We start from the raw sequence: 24,272 nt of genomic DNA on the forward strand, positions 1-24,272 counted from the left end.
TAGGGAGCTATCCAGCTAAGTCTGGTGAGTGCAGTGCGAATTACATGATTTAGATTCTTCTGGAGAGTGTGTTAAAAGCACATAAAAATAGACTGGATGTGGAATCCAGACGTGATGAGTGTGTTCTTCAAGGGCTGATTAAAAATAAATGCACAGAGACTAACATCACTGAATATTGAAAAAATTCTCAAGAAAGGGAGGAAAAGGAACAGTTAAAGCCAAAGCACAGCACTAGAAGGATGATTAGTCATTATAAAACAGGGTGATCTCACCTCATTTGTTAATTTTTACCACCTTTACTATGTAAGATAAGTGGACTCTATGGCTGAAGTGTCCATTAAGAGTGTTTTTCACCCCTGTAACATTTGGGGTGGAGTGTGTGCCTTTAAGGAACTGTTTTATCTGCTGGCTCTGGGGATCCAGACTAGAGCCCACACATGCGTGATTCTGTACAAGCCTTGGGCACAGCTGTCTATTCTTGTGTGTATTGCTGTATATGTATTTTTAAATAGAACTCTTTTGTGTTCCTATGTGTATGACTTCTCTCAGCACTGGTGCAGACTCTCCTCTTACTTTAGGATGTTACTTGAGTGAGGATAGATTCAAGGCCAGCTACCAATTTTCTTTATAGCTGTTAAAGAAAAGCTTTAAGTGTTAATTGTTTTCATAGCTATCCATATACAAAAGACTACTTCAGTTCCCAGTTTTGGAAGGACTGGGGGGTCAGGGTGGGTAGTTGTGGGACTGTAGGGAACTTCTACTGGGGCCAGAAATGAGCCAGAGCACAAGTTGATTGTATAAGTCAAATGTATTTCACATATCTGATCACCCAAACAAGTAGATATGCTCAGGATAAATGCTATATGTTGACAAGTTTTTTAATATAAATAAATACACTAAACTTATTATGTTGGGTGTATGTTAAGGAATCTAATTTTAAACTTTATTATGGAGTCTTTTGTTAACATGCAACTACAATGTATCTCCAAAACTGCTGCCATGAAACTGCCTGGCAAGCCATAGAGCAAAAGTGAAGAATGATTTTCTTGTAAAATCACAGAATCACACAAGAATACATGGAGGTGTTTAAGGAAAGACTGGATGTGGGAGTTAGTGCCATGGTTTAGTTGACATGGTGGTGTTAGTTGGATTCAATGATCTCAGAGGTCCTTCCTAACCTAACTGAGGCTGTGCTTCTGTGATTCCATGTTGAGATCTTTCCCACCCCGGCCAATAGTGGCGATCGGTGTGCGTGCCCGAGCCCGTCCGAGCTGTGGCTCTTGGCACTGCCGGGGCCGGGCCGGGCCGGGAGTGCGTGCGCCTGCGGGAGCTGCCCGTCCCTGTGCCCGCCCGTCCTACAGGTGTGCGAGTCGTCGCAGAGAGGGACCCGCGGTGGTCCCCGTCCCGCAGGAGGCGGAGGAGAAAGAGCGGAGGGTTCCCTTACTAATCCCGGCAGTACCGCGGGAGCCGTACGGGGGTCGAGCAATTCCCTTCACCGCCCGGTCCGGCGCGGCCGCTGCTCCCGGGGCGGGGCGGGGCGGGGCTGCCCCTGCCGCCGCCACGCTCCGCCCGCCCGCCGCACGAGCCGGTGCCCGCGCTGGAGCCGCTGCCGGAGCGGCGGGCCGGGCCCCCGCTGCCCTGTCGTGCTGTCCTCCTGTGCCCGGGCCGCGCTCCCCGCCGGGCTGACCGCGCTCCCGGGCGCCGCTGAGCCGCCCCCGCCCGCGGTGGATGCCGCCGGGGAGCGGGCGGAGCGCGCCGCCGGGGAGAGGGGCTGCCGCGGCCGCCGGAGCCCACGTACATGCGAGTGCCCTCTCCGCTCACCAGCATGCTTTACTTCCAGATGGTGATCATGGCAGGGACCGTGATGCTGGCTTATTACTTCGAGTACACGGACACCTTCACCGTCAACGTGCAAGGCTTCTTCTGCTACGAGGGCGCGTACCGCAAGCCCTACCCGGGCCCGGAGGACCGCAGCGCCGTGCCGCCGGTGCTCCTCTACTCGCTGACCGCAGGCGTGCCCGTGCTGGTGGTAAGCAGGGGCCGCCCGTACCGCACTCCGGTGACTTGCTGGGCTGGAGCGGGCCGGGCCGGGCCGGGCGGGCCGCGGGTCCCGGCCGGAGCGGTGCCGCCGGCGGGCGGCTGCGGGCCGGGCCCGGCGGGCAGGGACCCTCCGCGCTGCCGGGACTGCGGCCCGGCCCCGGGCCCCGGCGGGCAGCGCTGCCGCCCCCAGCCCCTGCCCCACCGTGCCCACCGCGCCTCTCAAGTTTATTTTTAGCACCGGTTTATGTAACTGCAGTGCCTGTATTTCCAGCCCCGTGCGACTCCTTTTGGTAAAAAATTATCTTTTCTTTTTCGAAACGAGCGTCGCTTGCAGATAGATGGGCAACCTGAGGAAAACCCGGTTTACAGCTACCACTTACTGGTGTGTCATCCGGTACTAATTAGAAAATCCCTCTGTCAGTTTTGTTTTCTAAAAGTCGACTGGTACGTGCAAGGAGCAGGGAGCAGTTTTACTTGATTTAGTTGTCTCCGTATGTCACAGTTACTGATGTGTGTGCAAATGAAACCTGTGTCTCTAATTGAACATGATCTGCCGTCAATCAGTTTTAAACAGGTGTGGCTAAAAAGTGATTTATTTAATCGATTTTCTGTGGGGATCTTTTTTCGGGAAACAGCTCAGAGAAAGCTTTTTGGAAAAGCAGTGAGATTCCTTTCAAGCTGTTGAAGGTACTCTGTGTTTCAGATAACGAGGGCATTAACATCATTCAGTGATCCCTCACCATACTGAGGAGGAAAGACCTGTAGGGGAGCATTTGACTATTGGGGATGGATTATATATAGACTTACCAGGTGCATGCACAGTTACACATACAGAAAACCCTTGTAAAGAGTTGATTTTAATCAACTGTAAGCATTAGAATAGTAAAAGAATGCATTAAGAAGAGGCCTTTTGAGATGGCAATTATTTTTTTATCGCAATAATTCTTTTTCAGGAAAACGTAACAAATTAGGAGTAGAAAAAGCCTCATCAGGGTAAGGCTATGGTAATCCCAGGCACAATTTCTGCTTTTGTAGCATCATGAAATCTCAGATGGTATCAAATATAAAACCTTATGGTCAGTATCAGCCTTAGTATTGAGACTTGGTTCTCTTTTTAATTGTTTTTTTTCCTCCCAAGGAATTAAATTTCTTCATTTGGCAAAGCATATTATGTAGCATTTTGGCTTTTTTGAGTTCTTTTGATTTGTGCATCAGTTATTTGACTACTTTTACCTGTTTGTTGTTTTAAACCCATAAATACTGTTGAGATTCAAAAAGGGAGTTTTGCTGGTTTTTTTCTGGTGATGTTTCTCTGATGTCGGTGTGTGGTGTTTGTTTTGCTTTTAATTCTATTTCTTTTGTTTGCCTCAGGAAGTTATAAAGATTATGTCAGATATTCATGTTGAGCATCTCTTTTTCCTGTTATGTGTCAGCAAGATGGATTGGTAGTTTCCATTCATTTCCTGGTGCTAGATGATTACGTCAGAGCAATCTCCATGACATTTTGGGTTGGCAGTCTTGTAATTAGCCTTGCTCAAAAGCTAATAATAGAATTTAATGATACTTAACTGTGGTTCACCTTCCAATCACCAGTCTTTTAGGCAGATGACATGCTTTGGGATGTCAGGACATGGAACACCACATTGAAGATGCCTGTGTTTCAGTTTTAAGAAAGTATTTTCATTTTGTTTTATTAAACAAAAAATTCAGCTCCTGGGAGTCTCATGAATTCAACAGCATTGTCTAATCATTAACTTTATTAAATAGATGGATTTTTTACTTTTTGCATAGAGTTTTTTTCTGATTTGCCTTGAGCAATCCTCGTGGACTTAGTGTTTTCCCAGGATGGCATACTCAGTTGTGCAGGAGCATGTACATTGCCTTTGCTTGTTCCTTTCATTGAAAGGAGTGGTGAAAGTAAGATTTCTTCACCAAAACAACTTGTATGTTTCAAGTTGTCGTAGGTTTTAGAGATCAGATTCTCTTCTATTTCATTTGTTTCTTGCTATGGCATTTTGGACGTGCATGTTCTGTGTAATTTTGTTTCTGTAAATGAAATATAAAAATGAATCATGTAACATAGCCCTATTTTGGTCTGTAAAGTCTACATGCAGATGTAGGCTAGTGAACGAAACAGATTTCTGTGAATGCAATTTCAGGTTTTTTTTCCCCACAATTGAGTACTGTCCTTGAATGTAGGATATTAAGTAATATAATTAATGATTTTTTTAAAAAAATGCTTTTCTTTCCTGCTTGTTTGGTGTATGGGGTTAATGCTCTTTCTGGAGTTTTGAGGTAGAGCAACAGAATCTTTACCTTGGTGTTCATAGCAACTGAGGTTTTCTTAAGTGATTGGACTTGTTTAATTGGAGCCATAGAGTGCTTGCTTCAAGTTACCTTAATGTGACTCAATGGCTCTATTGCACTGAGCTTGAATGAAGTTGCTCAAAAATCATAAAAAAAGAGTTTTTATAATGATTTTCTTTTCCCTATGCCTGCTAGTAGAAAACTAAAAAAGTAAAAGTACCAGTAGCAGAATCTGTCTTGATGAGCATCTCCTCAGCAGTGGGTCTCTGGCTGCTGTGAGGCTGTCATGTGGCTGCTCATCCCAAACCCCTGTGCCACATCAGAGTGTCAGGCCATGGGGCTGAGCTGAGTGTCTGCTCACAGGGCAGCCACAGCCATGTGCAGATAACAACCTGTGTCATCTGTCAGGGATGTTCTGTGAGAGCTGTGTTCATCCTGGAAATTTTCTGGTTAGTCTTTAAAATGCTGCTTCCTGCTCGTATGTTCCTACAGCCCTGGTGCAGCATTGCTGCCAGGCTTTCATTCCTGAGTCAGTCTGCCTCCTCAGCCCATCTGCCCCCGTGGCATCCAGGGACAGATGCAGCCGGCTGGCAAGGCACAGGTGCTTGAAGTGTGATCTGAGAACTGCAGTCCCAGGGCTGAAGCAGAGACTGCTTGCTCTACTGGAATGCTTGACTTTTTGTTGGGGTTTTGGCTTATTTGTTTGGGTTTTTTGTGTGTTGGGGTTTTCTTTGTTTCCTTGTTTTGTTGGGTTTTGTTTCTTTGTGTTGATTTTTAGTTGTTTGTTGTTGTTGAGGATTTTCTTTGGTTTTTTTGTTTGTTTTTGTGATGGCTTTTTAAAAAAAAATCTCTGTGATTCAAGTTGTCTTGGGAAAGGGAAACTGACTGAAGGAAAGAAGTTTTGTACTCTGTACTTGAGACTTACTGGATTTGTGTATCTGCAGTCTTTGGTCAAGTAATTACCATGTATTTACCAAATATTTAGTCAGCTGTGACTTGGTGGGCAGCTAGACTAGATGATTATTGTAGGTCTCTCCCAGCTGAACTATTCTATTCTAAATATCTCATAGTTTGTGTAGGATCTAGTAAGGAGTCAAAGGAGTCACTTTGGCTGTAACAAATTTATTGTCTGCTAAGATGTCTCTGTTTAAAGCCCCTGCAGCTTCAGAGTTGCCTGGAGAAGCTGTGGCAGCTGGCAGGTTCAAGGCCAGGCTGGGTGGGCTTTGAGCAGCCTGGCCTGTATAAGCTGTCCCTGCCTGTGGTGGGTGGGCTGGAACTAGATGAGCTTTAAGATCCCCTCTGACCCAAATCATACATGGGATTCACAGGTATTGCAGCAACTGTAGGGAACTTGTAGAGGAGTCCAGCAACCTTGCTGAAGGATGAGAAGAGCTCCTCTTTTACAACTGCAGCTTAGCATTTAATAAAATATATGGTCCCTTCAAGTGTTAAAGTTTTAGTTGTTGATGTCCTAGGTCATGCTTTTAGGCACCGGTAGTGACTTGAATGAGCAGATGTGTTTGTGTAAGGAGCATTAGGCACACAAGCAGTAAAATCTTTTAAAAATGGTGGAAATTGCAATCAGAAGAGTGGAAAAGCCCTAAGTATGATATTCTGTGAGGGAAGACTCGGAGACTTGGGCAGAAGCAGTGCCCCTGTGGGGTCCCTTTTTCCCCCTTTGTGAATCAGATTTGGAAGAGTACTACAGGCTCTGTGCTCCTATCTTTTTACTGTCCATAGCACTAATACCCTGAAATCTCTGGTGTATTGAGGAATTCTCAATACATGGTTTTTTTTTTTTCCTTCTTTTTTTTAATCTTAAAGTCAAATGTGAAGGTGACAGGAAATAGGTTCTTGATTTGAGTCTATTCAAATATGTAATAAGCATAGAACTGCTAGTTGAGGGCTCAGTGCTATTTAAGCCATTTCCCAATGTGCCAGTTCTTGCTCAGTGGGCTGGTTGCTTTTTTAAACTTGTTATGACAGATGTAGCTTGGGAAATCCACGTCAGTCTAATCCTTTAGCTTCCAGTAGAGATGTTTTCTAGAACGGTGAGGCTAGTGTCTCATGTTTTCAGAGTCTATAGAGTGATCAGTTCTGCATTGTTTCTTTCTGGTAGATGTTAATAATTTTGACCTCTTTAAAATACTGTGAAGTGTACTCAGGGATTCTTTTATTCCATGTGCTAATATGGATTATTTAAAATGTCAAAACTGTTTAAACAATAAATGGTATAAAATGTAATGTATTAGACCTGAGATGTATGCTGACTGCCATATAAAAGCTAGGAGGAGATACTGACATATTTTTATTAACATATGTACACAGTTCAATTATGCAAATGGTGTTTGTTTTTATTTCCAAGTAACAAATATATTATTACAGTACATATCCATAAAATATACACTTCTATTTGCTTAGGTGAGTTCCTAGCATATTTGTTTCTCTGCAAACGTATTAAAGAGTAATTTGTTTTAGGATAATACTTCTAATGTCATCACTGAAAAAAATATTTGCCATTTAGACATGAAGTATTGCATTCTCTCTTTTTTTTTTTTAAGTGGACTGGAGGAATCTCTAGATTTGGCACATACCAACCAAGGAACGGATGTCAAAAGTGAGACATTCTGCCTTGAGCTTAGCTTTAGTCAGTAACTTTTTTCTTTGAGGAGGAAATTTTGAATCCTGGCAAAGGAAAGACTGTAAAGTGAAAGATGCAATACAATTGTTCTTGTATCAAATTTACTGTACCCCAATACTTCAGAAAAAACAAGATCAGTCTGTGAAAATTGAAAAAGAGAAGATACCTTTTGAAGTATATGCACAGATTTCCTAAGTCTGCTTTCTTCTTCACTGTCTTTGCTATCTTAATAGCTCCAGGTCTGAGTAGCTGAAGAGCATTTGAAGAATATGCAGAGACCTGAAGGAGATGCACCACTTGGTTCCAGCACATAGATCTAGGTGATGTGATTGGACATCTCCCATCTCAGTCTTCCTTTCTGAACCTGCTTGGACCTATTTTCCTTTTGACATCTGTGATTCTGTGTGCTGTGACATCAGGGACTGATCAGATTTTATCAGGCTGAGTTCTCAAAATGGTCCTGGCAGAGAAGATTTTAGTTAACCCGTAGTTCACTGAAACTATTCTACTAGTGTGAAACTTAGTGCCATATGTGAAAAAGGGTTCTAGATTGTAATAGTTGGGACATCAAAATACTCAGTTGTCTGTTATAATATGAGGAAAAGCACAATCTAGAATTAAAGTCCTTTCTGTGAATTTGCTGTGCTTCATGCCTGAGCTGTTACTTCATTCCTCATCTTAGTCAGAAAAAGCCACTACCTTCACAAATGGTCCTTCAACCTACTTTAGGCTGATTATTTTTTAATTTCATGGCTGGTACCAAATCACTTTGGCTTCTATGGACACCTTGATAGTATTGGAAAAAAACTAAAGCAGAGCCATTTCACTTTTGTGAGACCCCACTGCAGCACTGCATCCAGCTCTGGGGTTCCCAGCATAAAATAATGTGGACCTGCTGGAGGGAGTCCAGGGAAGGATTACAGAGGAGATCAAGGGTCTGGAGCATATTTCCTGTGAACACAGGGTGAGAGAGTTGAGGTGGTTCAGCTTGGAGAAGAGGAGGCTTTGGAAGGACCTTAGAACACCTTCCACTGTACAGAGGGGGCCTACAGGAAAGCTGCAGAGGGACTTTTTATGAGGGTTCCTAGTTGTAGGACGAGGGTTTAAAGTGAAGGACTGTGGATTTAGAATAGATGTTAGGAAGAAATTCTTCACTTTGAGGGTGGTTTGACACTGGAACAGGTTGCCCAGGAAAACTATGGATTCTCCATCCCTAAAATTGTTCAAGGCCAGGTTGGGTGGGACTTAGAGCAACCTGGTTGAAGGATTGGGAGCCAGATGATCTTTAAGGGTTCCTTCCAACTGAGGCCATCCTATGATGCTCAGAATTGAACAGACTTTTCTCCTGGTCTGGTACTTAAAGAAGTAGTGACCTCTGTGCATCCTGAAGGAGATTAAAGTGTTATGTCATTTCTTCCAGAAAATAATCAAGGAAGCTTGATAAATAATGCAAGGATGAACAGTTGCCAGCAGCTGTGTTACAGGGCAAAAAAAATCCCAGGGGTATTAGGAAGGTATTCAAGTTTTCAGTTTTATGTACAACTTCCTGAAAAAGTTAAGGAATTGCCCAGCAAGGTATGCAGTCTATCCTAGTGCTCCTTTTCTGGGAACAGTGAACTTTTATTATGATATTTGAACATCTCATGGTGCTGTTTTTGATAAGACAGTGATAGAGCAACAGCAGATTAAAGTTTTACGTCCTGACTCATATGAATTGAGTAGACTAAGCAGCCTCTGAAATCGAATGGAAATGGTTTTGAGAAACTAATTAGCTAATCAAAGAAAATAATTCCAAGATTATTGAAATAGGTTATATATTAAAAAGCTAAAGCTTTTTAGTCTTATGTGCCTTTCTCTTGCTGGCACATTTTTCAGCTGTTAAAATGTTCCATGAATAAGGAATTGCCAGTCAACTTTGTTTGCTCTGTGATCACATTGTTCTTGCAGGGCTCATTTGGTCCCTGTCATCATAGTCCTGTTTTAACCTGTGTGCACAGCTGCAACTTCTTTCCATGATAGGTTTCTTCTTCCATTCCCACGTGTTTGTAGGAAAGATAGAAAACCTGCTGCCTTTTGTTTTGTTTTGGTTTTTGAAATACGCAAGTGCTAGGGACTTCAGGAAGCCACTTTTTTGGGAGAAGGAATGCCCTTGTCTGCAATGCAGGAGAAATTTAAAGCTAAGGGACAGTTTATGTCATGCTCTTCCTTTGTGAATGGATAATTGCTTTGCAACTCTACTTAAGAATAAAAAAATAAATCACGCTGTTAGGTCTGCAGTAACTTTGTGTACCAGATGTCAGTATTGGCCTGTTGGGACACATAGCAAGACAAATACATGATTTGATAGTCTGATGCTGGTTTTATCTCAGCATTAAACCACTAATCCAACAGAGCTATAACCTGGAGAAACAATTAAAAATTCAGAACCACTGTGTGTTTTCTTGGGAATTCTTCTTTATCTGCCTGTCTTCCTGTTGTGCTGTGATGGCTTACATGAGTGGTGCCTGCAGAAGTTATGTTTGTACTTGCAGTGGAATGTATTTCTGCTGTGCTTAGTATGCATGTGATTTACAAACACTAACAATATCGAGGCCATATGCTTCATCCTTTGATGGGTTCTCTGGAAGTAAAGTGGCAAGCAGATGTGAACAAGGCAGGCAGGCTTCTGTTTGCAACAGCTGAATGCCTGCTTGTCCTACAAATGATGCACTTATGTTTAAGTGAGAAGTTGTTAATCCAACTAATCCTGAGCGATTAAGGAGTTTGTATCATTGTTTATAATCTAAAATAGGAGGCTTGAAGTAATAATCAGTTTTTCAACTAAACAATTCTTGCTCACTGTACATCATGCAGGATTGAGGAGATGGGTGTCCATATGATACATAATAAATTACAGCCAAAGTGGAATTGTAAGTAGCTTTAGCTGTGTTTTTCAGCCTTAAAAGCAGAGTGATGTTTAAAAAGCTTTATATGCTCTTGTAGCCACTCTCAGATACACTGAAGTGCATGATGGCCCAGCTTTCATCATGCATGGTTTTTTATTTAGCAGACATGTGGTAACCTCACAGATTGCAAGTAAAAAGTCTAGCTGAAGTGGATATACCATATCTCTGGCGCTCAAAAAGTTGTACATGAGACATACTGGTCTAAGGAGGAGTATCTGTTGAAAACAAAGTCCTTTGTATTTGCACATAGTGCAGTGACCATGGTGTTGGACAGTGACTAGGAAAGCAGTTCTAGCACTTGCTATCTCTAGTGGGCAAACTGCCTTTACTAAGAGCGCTTCTATTTACCTGTGGATCAGAATATGTTTATTTTCTATGTAAAATGCCAACAAACCTGCAGTAGAAAAATGACTGTATGTATTAAGGCTTTTTAAAATCTATTAGTGTAAAAAAACTCTCAGTACTGATTCAAAACTGACTCTTAATTTTGGATTCCACTTCCTGGGGTATGAAGCAGCATAAAAAACCTTCCTGATTATACAATATGAAAACTCGGGTCGTGCATTCCACTTCTGCTTGCCAGTCTGGACAACTTATTATCTATAGTTCTGTGTGAATTGTGTAAATGTGTCTTAAATATCCATTGCCTGATTGCTATACATTGTATATTTGTATGGAAATTTCATTAACCATATGCACTTGCTAATGTGCAGCCAATTATAAACGTAGTATAGCTATGTTTTAAAAATATTATTTTTCTTTCACTGCTGTTATTTCTTCTTGCCTCTCATCTATGTCAGTTAAAGAGTATGTATGAAGGCATTCAGAGTTTTTAGTTTTCTAAATAATAATTAAGAAAAAAGCAGCTACCAAGAACAGAAATCAGCCTGACAATATTCTGCTATCCAGATTTTTTTTCTTTCTCTATAAAGCATATTGAAATACCTGTTGTTTTCGGTTGGTAGGTTTTGTGCTGTCTCTGAAAAGGATTTGTCATACATTTTATTTTTTATTGTTCTGATTTTGTGTAATATTTTGGGGATTTCTTCAATCAGTGTATAGTGAAGGCTCTTTATAAATCAGTGTATATTGGCTCTTTATAAATCAAGTATTGAATATTAGAATCAGTAAGAGGAACTCAGCTTCCCAGTGTAGTTATTTTGGGTAGTAATAGGTATTTCTGTGACCTGTCTGTAGCAATTTAGGACTCAGACATGACTAAATTAATTCTGCTTAAAGAGCTCTTAATCACGGGCCAGCTGAGCAGTAACCAATGACATGAACTTGCAGCCTGTGGGGAGCATAAGGTGAAGTATTTGAGCTTGACCTGCTTTAATCAAGACTTAGCCCAAGATGTGTTCATTTTTTGGGTTTTACAGAGTGTGTGCCCAGGCTGTCCAGGACAGGCTGTGCTGAGCAGGGGGAGCCTCACAGGTGTGGTGGCTCATGGCTGAGCCTGACCACAAGCGCAAGTCTGTGCAGGAGTTCAGCTCCATGCCGAACGATGTGTGTCCATGCCCAAGCTTTGGCACATACTAATAGTACTTTGGTCATACTTCCATAGAGTGAGCTGGGTGTCCAGAGCCTCTCCACTGCTCAGGTTCTGCTTTTCCTGTTCCTGTCAGGAGTGTCCTTGGCCCTGTTGGGTGTATCAATGCTCTGCCATGAGGCCACACCTGAGGCTGCTGCCATCATGCATTAAGGGTGCACAGACATGACTGAGCATCTGAGGGCTCAGGGGAGCACTGGGGAGCTTGCATTAGGCTGTAGGCCATAAGCATGTTCCATGTCAATGGCGTGGGGACATTCCAGCTGTTGGGATGGGCCCCTTTGCCAAGTGCTCACGCTTGACTGAAGTCAGCGCTTCAGTCGGTCACGGGGACTCTTTCCAGAGCACTTAGCAAAGGCAGATGAGATTTGTAGGCAGATTGACCTTGGGCCATGTGAGTGGTTTGGGGACATCTGCAGCTGGCAGAATGAATGTACAGAGCTGGGCTGTGAGCTCTGTCAGGCTTTGCCTTGGTAAAGGGATCGGAGCACTCAAGCAGGATGGACACGTAGCCATTAATGCCTCACTGTCAAATGGTAGTTGTGAAATTAGGCTTCTCTGTAAAGCACTAGGAGATTTTGCATGAACAGTTATACCAGAGCTAGATTGTTAATTTGTTATCTTGGTATTGTTAACGAATTATCTTGATATTGATGGAGTTTAATCACATGCTTCAGTGCTATTTGAAATCACAAGGCTTTCCTGAGGTGGAGTGCTGTGTGTGAATGAGTTTGGTGCTGATAGAATCTTTTTCTGGAACCACATTCATTTTAGTAGTCAGTACTGCAGCTTTACTCAGTATTTCTTTTGTTTCTGAATTGTGATTATTGTGTGATTAGGAGTAGACGGAAATCATAGAGCAAAGACTATTTCTTTAAAAAACTAAGTATGTTTACTTATGCAAGTGTGTATGCACAATATGTTGCCAGAAAAGGTCATGTTTACATGGTTGACTTCTATCCATAGTTTAGTTCACATGTACTTTTAACCTTGAATACCAATAGCAAAAATGCAATGCCTCAAAGAATTTATTCATTTACACCAGAATACTTAAATTGTTATCACTGAAAGTGTGCAAACAGCTTTCAGCATACTTTGAACTTCTCTTTGTAGTAGTTTAAATTGCTCCAATAATGATTGCATCCAAGACTTGCTAAAAAAGCATGTGTTTGTACATTTACATAACAGTATGTATTTTATATAATATCCTTTATTCTCTTCACAGAGAAGACCAAAAACCAGCATTATAAAGTCAACCTTGAAGACTGTCAGTGTCAGAGCTTCATAAGATCTAAAAATTTAAAATAGACTCATTCATCCTTAAAACACTTCTCTCATCACTTGAGCTGTTTTCAAGATACTTGATAAAGCCAGCAGCATATTTAGTATTATTTTACAGATCTGTGCAAAGGAGATGATCCTTGTTAGGGTAAGCCATTATGCACTATTTCATGAGTGGAAAGAGATACAGTCACATATTGAAAAAGAGTAGCTGGGTTTACTTCAGGCAATAGACTTTGCAATTAGTTTTGAGAATAGCATTGCATGCCTTAAAGAGCTGTTTTTATGCTCTGCTGTCTTCACAGCAAAGTATACAATCTCCCCTCTGTCTTGTAGGCATTTCCTGTACTAGGAAATTTTTGCTGAAATTTCCCACTCTTGCTACTCCTGTTTCAGCTCATTGGCTGCTGTGCCAATGAGGGCACTTGGGACTTCCTCTTAATTCAAGCACTGCATTGTGTAAACTTCTAAACAGGGTCAGACAACATAGTGTTGCCAGCTGCACATCTGCAGCCATCTGGATTTGTGGCAGGAGCAGTAAAATAGACATTGTGTAGCAGAGTTGAAAGAGTGACAAAATTGGTGCAAATCATATTTGCAGAAAACCCACCATAGAGAAACCCACCATAAAGAAAATCCACCATATTTGATCTACAGAATTTACAGTATCATTATTGAAAAGGTCCTTCTACTTGTGTTTTTATCAGATAAAGAAAAATGGGATATGTTGTTGCTGTGCAATGTTTTGTGAAAAAGCTTGCTGGCTAATTCATTCCCATTGCATTCTTGAGCAGGGCTAAGTAATTATTAAAGCTTCTGGTGCTTATAAACAGGCCTCTACCTCCACTTGTATGACATCATTAAGATTCTGTTTCTTATAAACATCACTTCAGTATCTTAATTTATTATAATGGCATTCTTAAGGAGAAATAATTGTGCACTGAAATTGCAGCTTTCAATTCTGAGGGAGGAGATGCAGGGGGAATGGTCACCAATTGTTTTGTGTATGGGCTTGCTAGTTGGTTGAGGTGAGGCTAGAAGAGGCCCTTCTGACCTCTTTTGGGTCCTTTCTCCCTGATCAGCATCTCTAGTGACCATTCTGGGAATAACATCATGAGTTTGCCTGGTCAGTGAAGCTTGAAAAGTTAACTTCTGTATTCTCTTTGACTGTGTTACTCAAGTGTCAGTGCAAGGTGCTGTCTCTACTTTTCTCTACTTGAAAGCTTCTATTTGGTCACTTGTTTCCTGGCTCTCAGGGGCACTAGAAGTGTGGATTAATATTGTCAAGGTTGGTTACTGCTATTTTACTGCTGGTTTTGTGCTGAGTGCACATATTATGCACAAGTAACCCTAATGTGAGACAGCTCAGAATAAGTTTTAGTTTTAGACGAAGTACTTCTATGCATGGGCTTTTAAAGTATTTTGAATTTATTTTTAATGATACCTGGATTCTTTGCAGTATTGCTTACAATGTAAAGACATAAAGTATATTAGAAGAATGACTTATAAGTTAATATGTTCAGGAGTGGGCATTGTATTTTTTGACTTATCTTTCTGATTTATCTGACCTGTTAAACTTCTTCCTCAAATATTTGTTACTGCTTCTCTGTAAAATTGGATTGTCTTCTTAGTTTTATTCTCTTGGGACAGTATTCATATCTAAGATCTATTTCCAGACTTTGGATGAGGTGTTGCTCTTAACCTGGAGTGCCATGGTTTTCACAACTAGTCCAGCTCCTGTTGAAGTTATTGAGCTTACTACGTTAGATTTCAACTGAAAAAGGGTTCCCCACCTTAATGTATTTCATTTGTTGGCAATTATACTGTAGCCTAAGGTAATTGTAAAGGAAGAGGTGCTTATACAAAGGCCATTATTAATAGCAGTGGAGCTACTTACGTGATTACAAAGAGAGCTATTTTATTTTGAAGGTGATTTTTAATAAAAAGCTTAGAATTATTTTATTGAGCTGTCTACTTAAATTTATCATTATGAATCAAATATTAGTTTATAATTATAAACATAAGTAATAAACTAGTTGTGTGTATATTTTGTAGACATACATATTTTGCCACAAAAATCCAGAAAACAATTTTTGTGGAATCTTATGGGTATTAATCTTATGTACAGCATGTTTTTCTCATAGCTTTATTGAAACACAAGGTATTTAGAATGTTCCAGTGCTTGGTCCTCCATTTTCCATTGTTTGATGGCAGTGGCAATTCAGTGAAAGTGGCTTTCCTTGAACTGATCTCTGGCATGATATATCTGCAAAACATCGCTGGCCTTGAGTAGAAGTGAGCTAGAAGTAAGACAGTGGGAAAAGCAAGAAATACCAATATTCTCTTTCTTCTGAACCTCTGAGAACAGTTGGCTACAGTCATATACTGAGTGTAAAACCACTACTTTGTGACTGGAATCTTTAAGAGATGCCTTTTATGTAATCAGATTTTATTCAAACAGGGATGAAAGGCCGTTTATGCTGAATTTTGCAATTGAATGTTCATCCTGCAGTTGCATAGATCACCTAAGGCTTAAAATTCAGAGTAATATTGCTGTTGGAAATGATCACTGGTATGGGTGTCAGATGCATTGGTATTGTGTTTATCAAGGAATCATGTTTTCAATATGCACAGAAGGGTTAGAAAACCAGTGTGCCTCAGCAGACAGAACAATGTACAGTTTTCTTGGCCAGTGAAGAAACAAAGGGGTTCACCAAGATAAGATCGTAAAGAGCCACAGTGTTTTCCACGTGTCACTCAAAGTCCAGTGGAAGACCTCCTTGATACAGCTGAGTGCAAAAATGAACATATATGCAGTTCATCTTCTAATAGAGAAGATAAATTATAGAGCTTTGAACATTTCATTTTTTCCTTCACAAATGCCACAGTACTTTAAATGTTGAAATTAAGTCCTTGAGAAAAATGAAAAATTTTTTTGTAGAGTTATTTTTCAAACTACTTAATGAAACAATTATATTTAACAACAACCTTTTTCATGTATCCATCAGCAATCAGGAGACTAAAATCAGCTGAAATCTGAATGATACCTGGTCATATTACAACTCATTTTCCTAAGGAGGTGTGTTTGTGAAGTGTGGCGTTCAGAAACTTTACGTAATGGCATCCTTGGTTTTTGTAAAAAGAAAATGAGAAAAATTTAAAAACTCTAAGAATTTCCTATGATAACCATATCTGGAGTATTAGAGCCTAAAGTAACTTCACAGTTTGAGATGTGAATTTATGCCTTTAGAAGGCAGTTTTGAATTAATTTTTCTCTCTTCTCCTCACCATTTACTAGGGATTTTTATAGATGTAGAGCTTTTCTCTAGATTAACATTTTTTCTCTGTTTTTTTGATGTTACTTTTTAAAATTAGAGAAGCTTGATGCATGGGTAAGAGTTCTCATGAATGTCTCTTGTCTACTACCTATTGCAATGTGTTCAGCAAGAATACTCATGTCAGTATTGTAAAGCTGCCAGCATTTGGATAGTTTTAGAGCCAGGTGCCAGACGCTTACTTGGCCCCCAGATGCCACATTGGCGTTCCTGGGCGTGTTCCTCACATCCTGGCCATTTCTAATTGCCTGGAGAGCTGCAGTGCGGAGCAGCTGCATGTTCTTCATCTCACAGTGGTACGAAAGATTCACCAGCCATGAGCAGGAGCTGCAATGGCAAACACAGCAGGTGGAGAGGGCTGGATGCAGAGCTCAGCGTGGAGGGCAGGCAGGAGCTGCAGTGGCAAACACGGCAGGTGGAGAGGGCTGAACACAGAGCTCGGTGTGCAGGGGCAGGAGCTGCAATGGCAAACACAGCAGGTGGAGAGGGCTGAACACAGAGCTCGGTGTGCAGGGGCAGGAGCTGCAGTGGCAAACACAGCAGGTGGAGAGGGCTGAACACAGAGCTCGGTGTGCAGGGGCAGGAGCTGCAATGGCAAACACAGCAGGTGGAGAGGGCTGAACACAGAGCTCGGTGTGCAGGGGCAGGAGCTGCAGTGGCAAACACAGCAGGTGGAGAGGGCTGAACACAGAGCTCGGTGTGCAGGGCAGCCCAGCAGGGCGGGCACACCGCCTGGGCTGTGTGCTCAGTGCTCAATCCTGGAGCATCGAGTGCCATGCAAGGCCCTGCTGTCATGTGCCACCAGTTGCCCTCTGGTGATGGCACAAGGCTTTCTCTTAGTTACTCTGGGAACAGCAGGGCTGGTAACTCTTTCTCTAAATGACCTTTTATGCGACCAGCCTTTGCTCTGGCATTGTGCCATTTCAGCCCTGGTGCTGCTCTGCAGGGGCTTTGCCCATCGGACACCACAGATGGGCTCCAGAGGAGATGCCATTTGCACACATGATCAGTTGCTCAGTTAAGGAAAAAAGGAAGCTCTTAAGAGACTCTGTACTTCAAAATATTTCCTTTTTTCCCTCTCATGTGGTAAAGAATGAAGATAATTCGCTGAATAGTGAAGTTGTCCATGTCTCTGTGATTATGTTCTCATATGGTTCATTTCTGGCTTCCTGCTTATAAATGCTTGGCTACCGTGTGTCTCTTGCTTTCAAATACGAGTAAAGTCTTTGTGTAGAGAGCAGCCTTTACCATTGTTACATACTGAGTGTATGTCTACAATGTATTAAAAAGGGAAATAAAGAATATTTGTTCCTATCAAAAGTAACATTACTGTTTAGTACCATACAGACTTACTCCACACTATGGAGAACTAAGTAATGCAGATAATAGTGCACTATTAGATATGTAATCTTTTACTGTTATTTTTCTTTTGTAAGTGGACATGACCAAATATATTGAATTTTTATATTTTTCTCAAAAAACTATGGGGAGTACATATTTAAAACAAAATTTACAGGTTCAAAAAGGCTGAGTTTTTTCAAAATCTTTTTTTAGAAAAGTAGTTTTCTTTTTTACATCTTTTCTGATGACCTTCAGAAGCTGCTATGCAGTAGGGTCCTATATCCTCATGTTAAATGCAAGAGAGGATATTTTCTGTTTAATCAATACCACACAGATTTATCTAGGATTTATTTTTTCATTTTCTGCAGAACTACTGGTCATTTGTTACTATAGAAAATGTACTTCTCTGAAAATTGACCAGGGCATTTGCTGTCAGTTTAAGCAAGCAAGAAGCAATGAGAACAAGAAAAACACAAAGAAAATGGCCTCAAGGGGAAGCTCTGCATAATGAGCTTGAAATTGCTACTGCTGGAAATACTGTTGCTGCTTTTCCTGCCAGGGCTGTCACCTCACTCAACAATTTTAGCTTCAAGTGGAGAGCAGAGCTTTACTTTGAGCATCACTAAAGGCCAAGGTTTCTGCTGCTGGATTTCCCAAACTGAGGCCACTGTGCTCATTTGTACATGGATGGCATTTTTAAAGAGAAAATAGGCCAGGAATAGCCCATGGTCTCAAAAAGACAAGGTAAAGAGCAGGAATAACAAAGCATATAGAAGCCATATTTTTAGAAGAGATCTGCACCACACTAAGTGGGAACTCATAAATTAAATGAATAGGGAGGCCATGCAATTTAATTGATAACAATTTTCCTAGAGGTATGTAAATCATTCCCAAGAATTTTAGCTCCATTTCCTTCTTTCCTGATAAGGAAGAACAAGGAAATTGATTCTAGAGAGAAAAGCAGAGCTATGGACTGCCTGAGATGCTCATTGTACCAAGGTTGTTTCTTGAAGATGGTCTCATAGAAGCCTTGGTTACTGTTCAAGTCATGTCTAAATGAGAGAAACACAATGAATGAAACAAAGTCAGAAGAGAAACTACAAGGCACAGTATTGTAAAATGTTCTTAACTGGATGAGTTGAGCACATGGATGAATATTTAGTGGTCTTTTTAATGCAGTAACCACTTTTCAGTGTTACTCATCTATCTAAGTGGTTGCTGTAGTTACAGCATAACCCTGAGAATTGGCACAGAGGGAATCGTGTATTCTGTGATATTCCCTAGCCTGTGTGAAATATTTCTTGAAGATTTGTGCAGCCTAAAGTAGGTGCTGGAAAGGTCTGTGACTGTATATACAGAAATTTAATCCCAACTAGAGATTATCAACTTTACATTTCAAGATTTATCTCATTTAAACATATTCATGTACCTTCAGATATTTTGTAATGCAAGTGAATATTTAAGTGTCACTTAAGTCCTGGGACTTTATAAGGAGTTATGTGAAATATATGAAAATATAGGTCACAAAGTAAACCTCATTATTATTTTAAGAAGTACAGATTTATTGTCATTTATTAATATAGGTGCTGGCTGTTGTAAAGCATAGGAGACACTAGGGGAGGTTTGTTTATGGAGTCAGTTTACTGGAAAATCAACAATGTCAGAGCTGCTCTAGCTCTAATATTTGGAATGAGTCAGGCTTGACATTTCGAGTTGAAAAGAACGCAGAATTTAGAACCAAGTTAAGAATATACTGGATGGAAGGACAAATTAGATTTTTAAATTGACATGCGGTGCTAAAACTAGGCACAGCTTGCCTGGATTCAGAAAAATGACTAATACAGAGAAAACCTGGACTTGGGTGGAGGGAATCAGTGTAAGGAATATGTGCAAAGTGCTGTAAGAATCCTGAGAAGAAGACAAGGAAAGGGACAGGTATTAGATGGTTGGCAATAAATGCAAAAAATGTATTAGTAGTATAGACACGCCATGAAAATCAATCAGCTAATATATTAATATGGAGTTAAAGAGGTGAAACAAGAAGAACTATTAATTTTAGATCACATCCCTCTCAGATTCTGTTCCTGGCTGTCAAATGGATCGTCACATCACAGACAGGATATGATTGCCATGGAGATAGTTTCAAGAATTTTTGTAATTTAATTTTTGCTGGGTTAATATTTTTAAATGATTCCATAAGAGTAAATGATCATCCTTATCGCTCCGTGTTGCAACATTATGTACACTGTTTTTATCTAAGGACTCTGCAAGATGTTTATGCATATGTCCTTGAGAATACTGGAGAGCCTGCACTTGGTACTGTTAGACTTCAGATGAAAATTGTTCTTTTCCTTATAATTTATAGGCTGTAGCTGTATATCAAAATGGAAGGATAGCCTTAGGGAAGGATGGCCTCCCCTGCTTTTAAAATCTGTTAAAATATCTGTGAGCTAAGAATTTTAATACATACCTTTGGGAAATTTGTACAGTGATCTGAAGTAGTATGACCCTGGTAGAACAAGGTAAAATATGCTTCTAATGTCATCTTTTTCATTGCAATCATATTTCTGTACCTGAACTTGTGTAATTTGTCCAGATGTTTATGTTGTCAGAACATTCATATTCTCCATTGCAATCTTTCACTGCCAGTTATGGAATATTCCAAAAACTTTTTGCCCTATGACTTAGAGAAGAAGTACACAAATAATTCTGTTAAATAAAATGTCACTTGTTGGCTGGTTACAGCTGGCATATGCAGTAGAAGGGGTTCCTGTGCCAGCAGGAATACAGAAATTGCTCTTTCCAGGAATATACCAGGCATGCAAATTGCTGTAAAGTGCAGGGGGGATATTGCTCTCCTTTTCCTCTGCCCTGTAGAGCTGATTATTGCCAGTGATGCTTGAGAGAAGAAGGGGAAGGAATTGCACTGGGAAGAATTCCTCCTGGGATTTATTGAGATTGAAAAGGATTTTTCTTCCATTTCTGAAACATCAATAGGCTGATTATTGAGATGAGCAGTGCTTGTGCTGAAGGATGGAGGAAAGAGAACAGCTTTAGCTGAGCTGCCAGTACAGAAAAATAAAGAAGCTGTATTTATTGCCAAATTCTAGAAGGATTCTCTGGAAGCATAGAGAGAATCCACGGAAGCATAGAGATGAATGCCTTGTGTGCTCAATGACTCTTAGTGCTACTGACAGCAGAGCACTGGGCCTTCTGTAGCAGGAGTTTTGTCTTTAGCCAAACTCCACATCCTTCTGACCCTTGCACCTATGTGCCCACCTTTGGAGTATTCTTGTTCAGCTAAGAACTTGAATGCTGCTATTCTTGGAACAGAGGGGTTTCTTCATACAGGTCACCCTCAAAGACAGGAAATGTAACAGGGAAAATCTCTTGGCAGCAGCAAAGATCTAGATGCAGCCGATGAAGACATTGCTGGAAGTGAATCTCCTTTCCTATAACTGAACAGGCAGTTCTCTCTTTAGTAAATGCCAGCTTCCCTCCCAGGCAAGAAGACAACCTTTATTCTTAGATCAGCAGATTCAGTCTCTGCTCAGAGCTGGAGAGTTGAGCTTGCTGGCACTCTGAGTGCTCTTGCAAAAGGTTGGGCACTGTATCTCACAGATGCTTCCTTTGTGCTGAATTCTGCTTTTTCCTGGAGTTTCAAAATCTGCAAAAATTTTACTGCAATCTATTGAATTTGGCAGAAAGCATTAAAGGCAGAATCTGGCTCTGTTCAGGTTGCCTAGTCCTTGAGAGGAAAGAAAATCATACTGTGACTCACAGTAAAAGTATTAGTGTTTCTGTTCTCACCTTTATGAATCACATTAAAACTGATATTTTTTGGTATGTTTTTTTCATGAGAGCTTTAGGGATCACTGGCTTGAGTTCTCCTCATAATTTGGATGATCTTGAATTCAAGGTTGAATTATTTTTTATATATACTAATCATTTACTAATTATAGTTGAAGAAATTCTACTTCACTGGGCTGGAAATTTGCTTGCATCACAACAGAGAGAGGATATTTGTTAGTTCAGGTATTGAAATTTCTGTTTTATCTAAAAATTCCACTAGGATCTGAAGCCAGTCTAAAGTAATGGATAATGACTGTTTTGGTGACAAATTAAATATTGCTTTTTACATACCTGCCTTCAAACTTACTTTTGTTACTTGTTCCACATTATTTATAAGTAGCACTTTCCTCCACAGTTTGGCCCAAGGGTTTCTGCATTATCTACAAACAGCTAAGTAATGTCATTAATTGCATCCTTCCTGTTGACAACAAAATGTGCACGTGAGCCAGTGCCTGCAGATTATTGTATTTATTTTGTAGATGTGTTCAGACCTATTGTGATATATGAAAATATTTATATTTTCCTGTTAAGGCAAAGGTTTAGAAAAACCTCAGCAGTTAATCAGATTGATGGCATTATTGGTTGTGTTTGTGGAGTATTAAGATTTCACTTTGGTAGTCTTCATTGTAGTTGATCAAAGTGTGAGGTACCTGCCAATAAGCTTTAAGTTTTTCATGTAGAGGAGTGGAAGGGCCTTGCCTGTGAGTCCCACAGTGAATCAGGGTTAGAATCCAGTGGTCATTATTTGACCCTTCTGCTCAGCTTTTAAATTATCCCTGCCATAAAGCTTCGTATCGTATATCTGCTTAAAGTCTTGGCTTCGGCTATCACGTCTCAATCCATAATTAAAGTGAATAAATCAAAGTCATGCTTTTTTGTACAGGTAAATACATAACCTAGAGACGATATTTTACATTCAAAATACATTTTTTTCTCATTTGGTGATTTTTTTTTTGCCAACTATAATGTGAATGATATATAGACGTGAGAAATTTATTTTGGTGGAGTGTATATGAAACAGGCCATTCTTAATGTTAAAATATCAGTGGTGACACTTTGTTCAAGCATGAGGAACAGAGCTAAAGCCAGACTTGATAAATTTAGCTAGTAAAATGTTAATTGAACCTTGTTAAGTACTTCCTGGTTAACCAAACCTCTGATGTGAACAGGAGTTCTGTTATGATTTTTTTTTTCCCTTTCTCGCTATCATAGTCCAAAATTTAAAGCTCAACCTTGTGAAGTGCTGGGTGTCAGCGAATGCATGTGGGGAATGAAAGATTCAGCATCTTGCAGGATTAGGTCTTTACTGAGGTCCAGATCTTGTGCATTATGTGATCTGTTGTTCTTGAACTAATAGATCTTTCTCTTTCCCCTCATCCTGAAAACTAGGTTATGTTATGTTGACTACAAATCCTGGTTGTAATAATTTATTCTCTTTTAAGGCAAATAAAGTGAAGCAAGCCATAAGGCATATTTCCCTCATAAGTAGATTAATGTACAGAACTTGATTCACTTATGCTGTCTTTTGTACTGGTTTGGTCTTGTTTCTTTCAGATGAGATGTCTGTCTCTGTAATATTAGTGTATTTTACTTGCTGTAATCTGATGCACCATTTCTCTCCCCTTTTATCTCCTCCCCTAAGATTATCGTTGGAGAAACTGCAGTCTTTTGTCTACAGTTAGCTACAAAGGATTTTGAAAACCAAGAAAAAACAATATTAACTGGAGACTGTTGTTACATAAATCCACTGGTGCGCAGGACCATCCGATTCCTTGGTATGAGCAAAATTACTGCTTTCATTTTCTGAATGATGAAAGTGATCAGTTATGTCTTAATTTTGACCTGGGGAGAATATTCAGATAACCATATAACATTTCATGTGCAGTCTTGACTCAGGTGCAGTTTTCCTTTTAGGTAGCAAATGAAGCTTTTTGGAAGTTTGGGTTAAAAAACAGTTGCAGAAACAGCAGTAAAAGTAGAAAGAACTGGGACCACTACGGGGGTAAAACAACCAGCAGGCCTGAAGTGGGGTGAAATAGAGAAAGGTGGTATCCTTGTGCCATATCTATAGCTGATAGTAAACACACACACTCCCCAAAGTTGAGGACATTGGGATATAAATGTGTGTTTGAAGCCAAGCCAATTTAGCTGCTTTCTTAGCCTGGATATTGTATTATATCTCAGTCTCTAGCAGCAAACTGTGCAAAATCCATGCTACGTTGGTTTTAGCTGAAACTCCCCCATTTAGTAGCTATGAGATGTCATCTTTTCTATTTAGTTCATTCTAAATATGTTTGGAGGGAGAAGTCCCACCATTCAACATGTATATTGGACATTTTCAGGTGCTGCTCTTTAATACATGTAGGGATGCCATAGCAGGGCTCAGTTCTGCTGTTTGCTTCTCTCTCATGACTGCATCTGAAGGAAACAGCTGGAGGGATGAAGCCCTGGGGCAGCTAATCCTGCTGTGTGCCCCAGTCTCAGGGGGAGGGAGGGCATGTGCAGCTGTGTCTGTATTTGCAGTGTTTGTGTAACAACTGTGCCTGCCTTCCCAGAGTGCGATTGCTTCCTGTAAGGAGACTCTCTTGTATAGGTCTGGAGGAGGTGCAGACTGATGATGAGGAGCTCCTCCCACTCCACTTCCTCTCTGTGTAATCAGTGCCTGAGTTTTCTTCCCACTAAGTGGTCCCTTCTTTCCTCATAGAAGCCAAAAAAAGTGGTAGAGGTGGCAAGAGTGGACAGAAACTCTCTGCAGTTGCAGCAGATGAAGCATTACTGCCCATTATGCTCCTCCAGAGCAATGTGTCCAGCTGTGTTGTGCAGTGCACACCCTCAGGACTGGCTGAAAGGCCAGGCACAATGTGCTGCTCACCAGAGTCTGGCATCTTGGGAGGAAATAGCATTAATGTGACATTGCTGACCAGCCAGGATCCCAGAAATCACCCTTAGTCCTCTAGCTTTGCTAAGAAAAATCCTGACCT

At 40.7% G+C, this 24,272-nt stretch overlaps 1 protein-coding gene across 2 annotated transcripts in view; it reads left to right on the forward strand.

The window, feature by feature from the left end:
• The window catches only part of PLPPR5 (phospholipid phosphatase related 5), a 56,985-nt gene that overhangs the window by 10,455 nt on the left and 22,258 nt on the right, over window positions 1-24,272 (forward strand). Inside the window, exons 2-3 of one of the 2 annotated variants that reach the window (XM_064719289.1) lie at window positions 1,841-2,029; window positions 22,934-23,066. In XM_064719289.1, the coding sequence (XP_064575359.1) occupies window positions 1,841-2,029; window positions 22,934-23,066 (322 nt within the window). Of the gene's footprint in view, window positions 1-1,573; window positions 2,030-22,933; window positions 23,067-24,272 lie in introns of those variants that run through there. The other variant, XM_064719290.1, reaches the window with a different exon arrangement.

The sequence above is a fragment of the Zonotrichia leucophrys genome, chromosome 8, assembly GCF_028769735.1.
Source record: "Zonotrichia leucophrys gambelii isolate GWCS_2022_RI chromosome 8, RI_Zleu_2.0, whole genome shotgun sequence".
Classification (NCBI taxonomy): Eukaryota; Metazoa; Chordata; class Aves; order Passeriformes; family Passerellidae; genus Zonotrichia; species Zonotrichia leucophrys.